At 34.0% G+C, this 13834-nt stretch overlaps 1 protein-coding gene across 1 annotated transcript in view; it reads right to left on the bottom strand.

The window, feature by feature from the left end:
* The window catches only part of LOC106462582 (titin-like), a 454586-nt gene that overhangs the window by 15706 nt on the left and 425046 nt on the right, over positions 1 to 13834 (bottom strand). The window contains 12 exon segments of the mRNA XM_022390129.1: positions 2070 to 2339; positions 3756 to 3905; positions 5277 to 5393; positions 6108 to 6374; positions 7067 to 7236; positions 7631 to 7707; positions 8744 to 8793; positions 9036 to 9215; positions 10852 to 10959; positions 11134 to 11326; positions 12016 to 12203; positions 13327 to 13459. Of these exon segments, the coding sequence (XP_022245837.1) occupies positions 2070 to 2339; positions 3756 to 3905; positions 5277 to 5393; positions 6108 to 6374; positions 7067 to 7236; positions 7631 to 7707; positions 8744 to 8793; positions 9036 to 9215; positions 10852 to 10959; positions 11134 to 11326; positions 12016 to 12203; positions 13327 to 13459 (1903 nt within the window).

Below are 13834 nucleotides of genomic sequence, written 5' to 3'. Positions count from 1 at the left end.
AGGTGTGCTAAAAGTCTAGTTGTTGCAGCTAGAGTCTAAGCTACAAATCTCACAAGTCTAGTTGTTGCAGTTAGAGTCTAACCTACAAATCTCACAAGTACGAGGTGTGCTAAAAGTCTAGTTGTTGCAGCTAGAGTCTAACCTACAAATCTCAACAAGTATGGAATGTGTTAAAGCCAAATTGTTGCAACTAGAGACTAGCTTAAACACTTCACAAACACAGAGTGTGTTAAAAGTTACTAACCAACGAATAACTAGTTGATAAATGAGTTACATACTGTGTTAATTCTGTTCAGATCTGACTAACGAAGTCAATAATGATCATTATAATCGTGTTTTACGCCTTCTTACTGACTTGATAATAAAACACCCACCTAAGCAATTATTATGGGATTTAGTAACACTCATGACTTTATGTCAATTGTATCCATTGTAAAAACGCAAAACAATCACCCTCTTCCTTCTATTACAATGAACTGTTATTATTGTGGTTCAAGATTAATTACTTTTTTTTTAAGTTGACATGGTTAGATATGTTATTATACTAAGATATTATACAGATGGCGTAGTTGGTACTAGAATATTTGACTTTAAAACGGGTCTTCAAGGACTAATTGTTTTGACGCTAAATGCCTTGCAACAGGAAAAATATATCAAGAAATTTAAGGAAATTACTTGGTTAACACTTCTTGAAATTTTGACTAAGCCTAAATGTTCAGAATTATTATGAAGACTGGCTTACTTAACCGCAGATACATAGTTCGGCACTCTAACCACTTGGCCACGATCGCCCCCCCCCCCCAAAAAAAAGAGATTTACTACAAACTTTTATTTTACTTTCTGGTATTCTCAAGAATAAATTAGTTTTCTTTTGGGAAGTTTTTATCAAAATGTTAAACACATTTATCACAAGTTTGATCTGTTTGTTTGTTGAATTTCGAGGAAAAGCAACTCGAGTGCTATCTGTTTTAGCCGTACCTAATTTTGAAGTGATAGACTAGAGAAAAGGCACCAGCTCTTTGGCTATTCTGATCGAATATAAAGATTGACCGTCACCTTATAGCGCCCCCATGGCTGAAAGGGCGAATATATTCAGTGATGGCATTTGATCCCGCGAACCGCAGATTAAGATTCAAGCGCCCTAGCCACAAGCCTATACCTGTAAATGGTAGCTCTGATGTATAATAACTTACTATGCTAATGTTGGGCCTAAGTTGTATCCTTCACTCGATAGTTAGAACCTATTTACATTATGAGATTCGTTCCAATGTTTCAGTTGAAAAAATATAACTATTTATAATCATTTTTGGTCTAAAAGCTTTCATAATTTCTTCTTTTTATTTGAAACAACAGAATTTGTTTGTCAGTCAGTAACAACTGTTTAATTTCAACAAACAAACATTGTGCATTTTTATTAGGCTTATTCACCTCCACGCGGTCACTATGATTCAGTTATTTGTTTTCATTCTTGATTTTGCTAGTGTTTCTTGTTGTTTTTTAACCAATGATAGTTATTCATAAAAAAAAGACCCTGCTTAAAAAAACTAGAAACTTTGAGGTTAAAAATACGTATTTACAGAATATATGAAGTTTCTAAAATTTTGATGCTTCAAAGAAGTCGGGTACTAAACAACAATAAACCAAGCTTAAAGCAAATAGAAAATTTTTATATTATTTAATGCACTAATTATCTCTTACTGACTGTTATTAATCTCTAGTTTATAAGTCAGTTAAAACAGCGTACTCCAACGAATAATTTTTTATATTTTTTCTCATTATAAAATGAAACTTAGTTTCAAACTAAGGTGACATAACTATTCTATATCAATAAACTTAAGTTTAACTTATCAAATGTGTTCGAAAATTACTCATTCGGAAATAGAACGTCATAAAACACAAAGGATCAATAGAACAGCGCGTAATTGTATCTAAAGAATTAAAACTATGCAAAGTTTTGGCGCCTTGGGATTCATTCTTATTTATTTTGTGGTGTTTTATTTTCGGATAAATAATTTTGGTATACCCTCTATATTAACAACAAACAGCCTCACAGTGTGCTTTATCCGTACCTTCCACGTGTAATTTCGTGGATGTCTTGACGTTGCCAGCTACACAGGTATACTCAGCGGAATCATCCTTTGAAACACCCCTCACAACTAGTTTCCGAACGTTCTGATCCTTAATAAGCTGGAACTTTGCATCCGCTTGGACCGGTTTTCCGTTCTTCAGCCACTGAACGTCAGCATCAGGTTGAGACAGCTGCACCGTGAAAGTAGCGTCGGTGTCCTGAGGAACAGAAGTCTTTTCTGGCAGTTTAGCAGTGAATTCCACATAGGGAGCTACAAAGAAAGAGTAGAACATTTAGCAAGTTTTGTCAAAATAATTCAATATTATACAAGGCATCACGGTACAAACCCGTTTACGCCTAAGTTTAATGTTTTGATTAAACGTTTACTAGATGACGTAGTTCAATTGTAGTTTATACACTGATGTAAAAAGTTTTCGTTTCACAGTGAGGGTGGGTCCAGAGAGGTCCAGTCTCCCCACTCCAGCTAAGACAGTCACTAAGAAGACCCCCCTCCTACATGGAACAAGAGGTTAAGGGGAGCTTGAACAATATTATAGGATAACTTGGAGTTTCTGGAGGAAAACAATGAGAAGCATACGATTATGTGTGGAAACTGGTTTTCCCCGAGTAAGATTGAACTCTGGATCTGGGAGCGATGGGCGTGTGGGCACTGGGTCCCCGTCTCAGCTCTAATTTTTTACTTTAGCCTCTGAGGGAGGAGAATAATAACATTTTGCTAAAGCATATAATGAACTTAGAGTTAGAGAAAAACTAACATGAAATTTTACAACTAAAATAATCAACACAAACTATGAATTTTAATAGCTTTAAAAAAAAAGAAGTTCAGAAATAAAATAAATATTAATTAAAAATTTTGTTTGTTTTGAATTTCGCGCAAAGCTACACGAGGGCTATCTGCTCTAGCCGTCCCTAATTTAGCAGTGTAAGACTAGAGGGAAGTCAGCTAGTCATCACCACCCACCCAATAGTGGGATTGACTGTAACATTATAACGCCCCCACGGCTGAAAGGGCGAGCATGTTTGGTGGGACCGGGATAAATTAAAAGAATAAACATACACAATAACGAAAAATTAACGAACAAAGTAATATAATATAGTTTTCAGGAGAATCATCTCTCAAGAAGTTTTTTCAGAAAGACAGACAAGTGAGATAACTTTGTTGATCCAATCTGAAACAGCAGTACATGCTTTTAATCTGGATGTAAAGAGCTCACTTCATCAATGATTCTGCCTTTCTGGTCTGCTATATATTAGGAGCACAGCAAAAATATGTTTTTTTAAACAACTGACATAAAAATGAGCTATGTCACATATATTAATACTAGAAATAAACGACCTTATAACACTAAAATGTTGTTGTTATTTAATTAGACACTCAACGTTTCGCTTTACAATTTCTTCAGGATCGTTGACTAAAACACAAACCGAAACTGACAGTACACAGCTTTAAGCATTGAATGCCTAATCAAATAAAAACAACATTTTGGTGTTATAAGGGCGTTTATTTCTAGTATTAATATGTCTTCTATACACCAATATGCACCACAGAAATTAAATAATGAATATATCACACACACATACTCCACAAACATAATAAAACGTAAACACGATTATTCTATTTTTGATAACAAAATATGTTTTGTTTAACCTTTTTTCAATAGCTTACCTTCCACATTCAACGTTGCTGAACATTTCTTGTTACCCACAACACAGGTGTAAGTGCCAGCATCCTCGAATGTGGTGTTGTAGATCAGCAACTTTTGTTTCTTGCCATCAATCTTCAGTTGCACGTGCTCACTAAACTGGATTTCTTTCCCTGAAGAGTTAAGTGAAGTATATTTAAGAGCATTATTGATAAATACTGTATAGTTAAAGCGTAAAAAGCAACTCAATGTAACTATTATGTATCCCCACAGAGTAAAATACTAGAAACCTCTAAAATAGACTGATCCTCAGTTTGTGTGTAAAGAGTTAGAGATGTTAAATCACCAGAGGTCTTTAAATACAGATGATAAATTGTATCAGCACTAACTGTCGCTACAATGGAAAAGAAGAAATATTTATCGAGTTTTCAACGAGGTGTTACTGTTGGGGCTCGATTGGCGGATGCTTCCATTATGATGACAGTCGAGCTGATTGGCAAAGCAAAGCCCATATCAAAAACTTTATTTAACAGGAAAACTCAGATCGGATAGGATAGGAAGCAAAAATAGAATATTCTTCGGGCTAAGAGACGCATAAGTTTCGTGAATTAATGGATAACTTTAAGAATGGTGCAGGAACATCTATTTCCATCAGATCAGTGCGAATGGAGCTGCGTGAAGTTAACTTTGGTAATCGTGCTCCATCACGTAAACCACTCGTCTCTGCCAGTAACAGGGCAAAAAAAAAGGTTTTCAGTGGTGTCTACATTATTAAGATTGGGCCATTGCCCAATTAGAATGTGTGATCTAATCAGGTCAATAACTTTTCACATTGTTCTTCAGTGGTGTAGGTTTAGAGTTGTGGACCCATCCTGCATGGCCTCCACTGCACAAGGTTCTGTAGGCTATATAATATTATGAGCCTCCTTTACATGGCATTGTTACCTAGGACTCCTGGTGCCTCTGGATGGTCATATCTCGTGAATATTTGACCACCTAGCTGACTAGGTGCATCACGATATGCTCTACCTTTATCCACAAGGAAATGGTTACTTCCAGAATGCAAATGCTATCAGTAAAAGAAATAAAAATCACTTGTTTGGTTCACTGAACTTGATGCAAACTTTCAACATCTACCTTGGCCTGCACAGTCCCCTCATATCAATCACGTCAAGAATGTATAGGACGTTTTAAAACAAGCTATCAGGAGTCCAATACCCTCAATTCTACTCGGTTTTGAGACGATATTGATTAAGGAGTGGTCAAAGATTGAAGCAGCCACTTTCCAGACGCTACTGGCTATAATCAAAGCATATTGCAGCCGAACATCTTATTGATGTAATTAAAGCATAAAAAAAAAAACATTCTGTTGAACATACTCTTGTAGACAGGTTCCTCTTAAGAACCGATTATGGGTAATTTCCTTTGAAATAAACTCAAACTTAATGCCAAATATATATGATTCTTTATCTGAGAGTTTGGTTTTAATAATGTTTTAACTAGTACAGAATAATTCTGGAAACATAGTAACTTGAAACACATACCATCCTTGTACCACTTGACTAAAGCATCACCTTTAGTCAACTCCACCTGGAAAATAGCAGCTTCGTTTTTGGTCACTGTTACATCGACCATCTCTGTCTTAATCTCTGGAGGAAGTTCTAAAATAAAACCGAAAATAAACTGGTAAATTAAGAGTAATTTTGAAATTTACTGGTAAAACCTTTCCACCAATCTTCTTTTATATAGTAATAATCTTTATATATTTTATTCAGGGATGTTTCATCAGAAAGAATGCAATAGAATTCAACATTCAATCTTTAGTAATAATTATTTGAGTTGTTCTTTGTTGTTTTTGTTATTGGGTATGCTGCACTGCTTGCAAGTAATTAGCTCTATAGTAACGAATTCAGAAAGTAAATTTCTTTGAACTTTATCTTCTTCAAGAATATGGATTAGAAAAATAAACAAAATGATTCTTTTTAAATGTAGCTACATTTGGATTTTAACAGTTGGAGTTCTGGAATTATTACAAACTGTACAATCGCTTTATCAAGTGTTTTATTTATAATATTGTACACTCACGGAAATGTAAACAGATGGACGCTGGGTTATTTATAAGTGTTTTATTTATAATATTGTACACTCACGGAAATGTAAAACAGATGGCGCTGGGTTATTTATAAAGTGTTTTATTTATAATATTGTACATTCACGGAAATGTAAACAGATGGAGCTGGGTTTTATACTAAAGGATATGATTCAAATGTGGTATAATTGTTTTATTTTCAACACTGAACACGTTATATCAAGCATTTGTAATTTGTAAAGAGTAATTTTTTAATAAACAGCAACTAATCCAGGTCGTCACTCACCGACAACAACAAGATCCGCTGTGCATTCCTTGTCTCCCAGTAAACAAGTATATTCTCCCTCATCTTTCACCTGGGCATCATTAATCACCAGTTTTCTGAACTTGTCTTCCTTTATGAATGTGTATTTATCTCCTTCGATGACCTGTTCGCCATCTTTGTGCCACGTGACTTCTGCGTCTTCCTGGGATACTTTTGTAACAAATAACGCCACATCCCTTTCTTTAACCTCAACATCCTGTATTGGCTCCAAAAATTCAACGTCGGCTTCTGACAAAAAAAAGAAAAAGGTAAAATAATAAATAGTCATTTTTTCCCTAATATGTAAAACAAATTCATATAGATGTGTTTTATTTGGCTCATTTTATCACCAGATGTGTGAATCCAAGTTAGTTTTGTTTGTTTGTTTTTTGAATTTCGCGCAAAGCTACACGAGGGCTATATGCGCTAGCCGTCCCTAATTTAGTAGTGTAAGACTAGAGGGAAGGCAGCTAGTCATCACCACCCACCGCCAACTCTTGGGCTACTCTTTTACCAACGAATAGTGGGATTGACCGTCACATAATAACGCCCCCACGGCTGAAAGGGCGAGCATGTTTGGTGGGACGGGGATTCGAACCCGCGAACCTCAGATTGCGAGTCGAGCGCCTTATCCACCTGGCCATACCGAGCCAAATCCAAGTTAGAAATTTCAATTGAGATTTTCTGAGGTAGATTCCTATTTATGTATTTTACAAAATTAAACAGGGTATAGAGCCATTCTCCTTTTACCGTGGTTATTGTTTTCTTAGAACTACAACAGACAATACACGAAAACTCTACATTCATAATATATTCGAGCTGTGCATTTAGCAATTTGGAAGTGTTATTTTATTATATGACTTCTTTTGAAATATGAAAAAGGGAAATATTAATCAAACATCTGTCAACAAAGTCAGTAGACTACTTGTGAATCGACTTACTCTGAACAATGACCTTTGCTACGTGCTCAGTTTCACCCACTGGATTGGTCGCGACACATTTATATTCACCAGTGTCCTTCTGGGGAGAACTCTCAGGAATCTCCAAAGTACAGACGTCATTCTCGTACGTTTGTTTGATGTGCTTGGTAGGTTTCAGTTTCTTTCCATTCCTGTCAATTAAAATATACATATAAATGTACCCTATAGATCATAGAGAATTAACATAATCTTCCCATTTAAAAGCACATAAAATTTGTCTAGTAAAAGCAAAATTCAAGTCTGAAGAAAATATTTCACGTAAAAGGGAAAGTTATGTTAAATGCAAGCTATACCAACTAACATGTTTTATCTTTTTTTTTTAAGCACAAACGTTCGTTTTAAATCTTCAGTGATAAATATTATTTTTTCCAGCTTTTAATTTTTTTATAATACACTTTATAACAGAAATTCTAAATTTATTTTTTAATTTTACATTTTTAAATACTTCATTAAATTTTTTCATAAGAATTGCTTCATTATAATTTTTTTACACCACCAAAATAAATAATTAAAACATTTCCTTACTTGTACCACGTCACTTCCGGTGGTGGTTTTCCTGTTACCTTGGCTGTCAATTTGACAGTGTCTTTTTCAGTAACAATCTGCACAAAAACAACGTAAGAGAATTAGGCATTTTAAGATGATAATCCCACGAGAATTTAGTGTAAATGCAAAAAGCATTTTACGTATATCTGTAAAATACACGTGTGTTTCATGAAATACATTACACAACTTAGACGAAATGAAGAAAGTCTTCATGAAATTGCTTCACAAAAAAAAAGCATTTATAATTTTTGAAAAGTGCTTTAACCTGAAAATGAAGTATAAAAACAATTTGTTTATGATGAGTATTGGAATAGATCTACTTCAAAAGCGTTAAATAAAACTACTTAAGAATCCTTTACTGTCAGGATCAAGAAAGGCGGAAAGACACCCATTTATAAGTTTTATTTAATCAATTATAACAAATATAGGTAATGTATCAGAGCATCATGCTAATCTTTATAATTTTAAAGTAGAATTACAAGCAGGGCACTGGGAAAATAACACGATAACTAGAAACGATATTTATGATTTTCTAATCACTGAGCTACAGGTAAGATATCAGTACATCACGTTAATCGTAATATATCAGCAAATCCTGTTAATCTCCATGACATTAAAGTACAATTATGAACAAGGCATTGAGAAAATAGCACGACAACTAGAAACGATCTTTATGACTTTCAAATCTAAGAATTACCGGTAATGAACGAAGAATGGGGATCTTTAGTTCTAAGGATTACCAGCAGAGTACAGAAAATATACTACGGGCTTTTCATTATTTTTGATTCTTTGATTTACTAGAAGGATGCATGATGAGTTATAGGAAACCACTGTAAGTTCGTGAACGTCTTCAGGTCTAAAATTACTAGATATTAACAGGAGGAATGTAATAATGGAGACTGAGCAACTCAACAAATAAGGAATAATTGACAAGTATCGCTTCAGTGGACATACAAAATAGCCTGCTTACTTTGCACATCTTAGATATCCAAAATAAAAAAAAATAAAGTAAGCTCCAACGTTATTGTGTCATCTTTTATGAAATTATTAAGATGCCAAAAAATTGTGATAGTAAAAGAAACAAAGACTTACCACATCACTGAAAGTCTGTGTGAATGTAGGAGGTTCATCTTTAGGAGGTTCTAAATATGCAGAAAAAAAACTTCGTAATCAACATTTTTCCCCTTATAATTCTAAGTCAAGTTTTCGGATTTCTAAATTTCGACTGTTCACACAACAGTGATATAAATATACTGTTTACTGATTAATTCAAATTCTTTACCAAACCAATCTAATGTAATTAAGTTTGGAATATCTTTCGTGTTTAATTTTGAACGTAAATTAGATTTTCTAAAATATAGGTGAAAATTCGATCTAAACTTACCTTCAACTGTGAGTTCTGTAGTTGCTGTATCGTCTCCAGCAGGGTTTGTAGCTTTAACTATTACTGGACCTGCGTCAGAGGGTTCCACAGGGTCTATTGTTAAGGTATAACTGTTGTTTTCAACAGTTATCTGGCGTCTATCATCAGGCTTGACCTCTGTCTCGTTGATGTACCATTTGACTAGAATTAAACGATACAGTAATATAGCACCATGTCAATATACTGCTTTAAAACGTGACTTGTTGAAATATAAGCACACGATTCTAACGTGTCCTGCTGGGATATTTCAAAGTAGTGTATTTCGCTCACGTGCAATTGTGAGTATTCATTGAATCAATCTTAGAGAGCAGGAATTTTTGAAAGTTTCTACATTTAACCCTAGTGAAGCAATCCAATCTGGAGAATTTATTACAGCCGAAAGCTATAACCTTTATAAAACTGGACTTTCCAGAAGTGATAACCTTTGTAAAATTGAACCATCTGGAAGATATTACATTTTAAAACTGAATCGTCTGGAATTAAAAACTTTGTAAAACTGAACTGTCTGGAAGCTATAATCTTGGTAAACTGAACTACCCAGAACTAATAATATTTGCAAAATTGAACTGCTTGGAAGCTATAACCTTGGTGAAATTAAATTGTCTGGAAGCTATAACTTTTCTAAAACTGAATTTTCTGAAAACTATAACCTTTATAAAACAGGACCGTCCGGAAACTATAACCTTTATAAAACAGAACTGCCTGTAAACTATAACTTTGTAAAATTAAATTGTCTGGAAGTTATAACCTTTGTAAAATTGAACCTTCTGAAAACTACAACCTTTATAAAACAGAAACGTCCGGAAACTATAACCTTTGTAAAACAAAACCATCTGGAAACTATAACCTTTGTAAAACAAAACCATCTGGAAAGTATAACTTTTGTAAAATTAAATTGTGGGGAAGCTATTCTCTTTGTAAAATTAAACCTTCTGAAAACTATAACCTTTCTAAAACAGAAACGTCCGAAAACTATAACCTTTGTAAAATAGAAACATCCGGAAACTATAACCTTTGTAAAACAGAATCGTCTGGAAACTATAATTTTTGTACAAATGAACGGTCTGAAGTGAAACTGTTTTCAGTTAGAGATAAAAGTCATTTATTTACAAAATTTCTAAAATACTCCGAAAAATGAGAATAGGAAATTATAACAGCTTTTTCTTTGTTTTGAATGAGCGAAAGAACGTATCAATAATAAAAGTGTAAATCTCTAGTTATCAAAATATAAGCGTTGTTATACAGCAACAATAAAGGTCAGATAGATATAGTTCTAATATTTATACACAGTTTTTAAACCTGCTGAAATATTTCTTTTCGCGTGATTAAAGAAGGATAAAAACACACTAAAAGGCCAAAGCAAGTGAAAACCAATCTATACTGCATTATTTTACGAGAAAAAAAGCAACAATTTATTGAGGAAGAAAGTGCTGGGAAAATATCAATAACTTAAGAAGATTTAACAATAAACATTTAAAATGACTAGGTTGTGATAATTGGTGCTTGTTTGTAAACAAACTCTATATGTAATAAAGAATACCACACATATTGTGACAAATATTACCTGTAGAAATGAGGTGATCTTATTGCTTGGTTCAGTTTTTGGACTGATATTATGAATGATCAACAACAATTTAGATTTCAGCTATAACACTGTCAAGAACTTAGAAGTAATGGATAATGTAAGCCCTGAGTCTGAAGCCCATGTTTTGTAAACATATTAGAGAGGAGCTCCTAGGGTGAAATATCATGACCAGGAAATATATATAAAACATACCAGTCGGCTTTGGTTTTCCAGTTACTGTTGCGTGGAATTCCACCTTTTCTGATGGCTTTACCTTCTTGGATTTTGGTTTCTTTTTTATTTTCGGTGGCTGAGGCTTTTCTGTAATATTAAGAAGATGTTATATTCACGTTTAGTGGTCTTGACTGTTGTTAGAATTTAGTAAACTAAAAACAAGCCCAGACTGGGCTAAAATTTGTATAGACGTAATACGGTAATTTAGATGGATTCACTAAATATATATTTTATTTTATTTTAGCGAAAAATGGAACTAACCTTTAACGTTCAGAGCTGTAGTGGTAATTGTCTTTCCTTCAGTGTTCTCCGCTATTACTTTGTAGGTTCCAGAATCTTCCTTTGTAACGTTTTTAATGGTGACTTTCACGTGTACCATATCAACATCTGATATAATTTTGATGATTGTGCGTTCAGTTTCTTCAACTACGGTCTCTTTATGATACCATGTAACCTAGTCAGCAGAGTCGATTATTTATATATTACTACTATATAGAAATACACATTTCACCAAAGAACACCTACTGGCAAAAAATAACTGTATTAACACCTTCCTTTCCAACACACGTGGAATTTCCATACTTTTAAATGATTACTTTGTTTTGTGACAAACAATACAATTTGAAATAAATCAAAATTCTCTTAATTGTTGAAAACAGAATAATTATTCAGGCAGTAAACGTATATAAGTCATCAGCGAGAATAAAAACAGTACTTAACGTTATAATAGATATCACAGAACACTAGCCAATCAAGTTGCTTATTAAGTAAAAATCCGCAATTAAACAAAAACGTAACTAAATTCATTGAAGATATTAGTATAACTTAAGGCAGGAAAAAAAACTGGGAATTAATAGTTCGAAAGCGTTTCACGTTATCCCACAGATAGTATCAATAAATTAATCAGTCAGTTATACCAAAAAAAAAGTTATTAATTATCGCATTTTTACACATAGAAATCAACATCTTCCATCTTCTGCCTTCACAGACACTTAGTTCATTGAAGCGCGGGGGCATGAAGTAAGATACAAATCAAATATTTAAAAAATCGTTGTCAGTCGCCACTAGGCGTACTAATGTCAATATTACGTACTTTAATAATTTATTCACTGAATAATAATAATAATAAAGTCGCATTTTTACCGTAGGTTCTGGTACTCCAGTAACGCTACATGTAAGGTCGACAGTGTCACTCTCTTCCACTGTTTTTTCTTCTGGCGGTTGTGAAAACACTGGTAAAACGCCCTCTATAAGGTCTGTTAGCGATGATTCGCGAGAGAGACTACGACGGGAAGTTGGAGCCGTTTCCGTTCCGTGATCCGAGAGCGGAGCTATGAAAATAAATAATGCTTTACTTATGAAAAGTAAAGTTCTGGACGTACGAACTACTTGTAAATAACTGTTTCTCAAAACGTATCATTTCAGTATATATATATTAAGATTTGGTAAGAACAAGCACTGAAAAACATATACAAATAAGTTGAAACTTAACTGAATGGACGGCAACTGCCTGTTGTACAAACACAAGTGTAGAAGACGACGTTTCGAAAAACTTCCGTCTTGGATCTGAAGACAAAAAAGCGAAAGACTTTCGAAACGTCGTCCTCTATAGTTCTGTTTCTACAACAGGCAGTTGCCGTTCATTCAACTAAGTTTCATGATGAAAACTCTGCCTAAACAATCTACCAAAGAATAAAAATAAGTTATATTTAACTATGATAGCAACAGTTCGAGAATAAAGCTCTTAACTTTGATATATATATTATATTTTCGCTAATTTTTCACTTTTCTTCGCTCAAGAACAAATCTTTTTTTTGTGAACAACAAGATGTTAATTCAACTTCCCTGTAAATAACTCTACTTTTCCGGTGAAACGAAAAATTAAATTGTTCAATAAAAATCTTACATCAGGAATTGTTCTATAAAGTCTAATGAACAAACAGATTTTCAGTACACGCTGAGCGAAAAGAGAAAAGAAAATGAGTTAAAAATAATTATTTACACAATGTCACTGCTCTTTACCAAATCACTCTACGATTATATATATAACTCACATTTTCTTAAATATCAATTATCTAACTTGAAACCATTTCCAGATATGTAGAAAAATGTATTACCCAAAAGTTTGTTTGTTTGTTTTTAATTTCGCGCAAAGCTACACGAGGGCTATCTGCGCTAGCCGTCCCTAATTTAGCAGTGTAAGACTAGAGGAAAGGCAGCTAGTCATCACCACCCACCGCCAACTCTTAGGCTACTCTTTTACCAACGAATAGTGGGATTGACCGTCACATTATAACGCCCCCACGGCTGAAAGGGACGAGCATGTTTGGTGGGACGGGGATGCGAACCCGCGACCCGCAGATTGCGAGTCGAGTGTCCTATCCACCTGGCCATGCCGGGCCTGTTTTACCCAAAAGAGAAAAAAAAATCAAAACAGGAAGCAAATTTACTCACCGACAACGAGTAGTTCTGCAGAACAGGATGAGAATCCAGCTGGGTTCTTAGCAACGACTGTGAACGTACCCGCGTCTTCTGGAAACACCTCCCTAATCACTAGCGTTGTTACGTTTTCTTCATTGTAGAATATCTGAAACGTACAGTGTTTGTTTGAATGTCTAGAAACTGTGAAAGTGTTTGATTCAAACTTACGATAACATTGATTCTTTAGTTTATGCGTAACCACTTATTCTGTGAAATTTAACTTATCTATATTTACACAGTTGATTTATATATTTTTTAACTTGAAATATGAATGAAAAGGGAAAATTAGTACGAAAAAATAAAAGTTTAGAATCTTTTAAGTATAAACATTTGTTCGGTTTTATGTATTTAATTTTTCAATCAACATTGTTCTTCTTTCACGTGTTTCGTATGAATATTAGTTTTATTTTCTAAAAAAAAGGGCCATAGCTTTCCATTCTATCTACCAAACTTTTTAACTTTTTTTTTTAAAGTCCATATG

Source organism: Limulus polyphemus, unplaced genomic scaffold (assembly GCF_000517525.1).
Source record: "Limulus polyphemus unplaced genomic scaffold, Limulus_polyphemus-2.1.2 Scaffold46, whole genome shotgun sequence".
In the NCBI taxonomy this organism is placed as follows: Eukaryota; Metazoa; Arthropoda; class Merostomata; order Xiphosura; family Limulidae; genus Limulus; species Limulus polyphemus.
The sequence above is the reverse complement of the archived record's forward strand: the minus strand, read 5'-3'. Positions and strand labels throughout refer to the sequence as shown.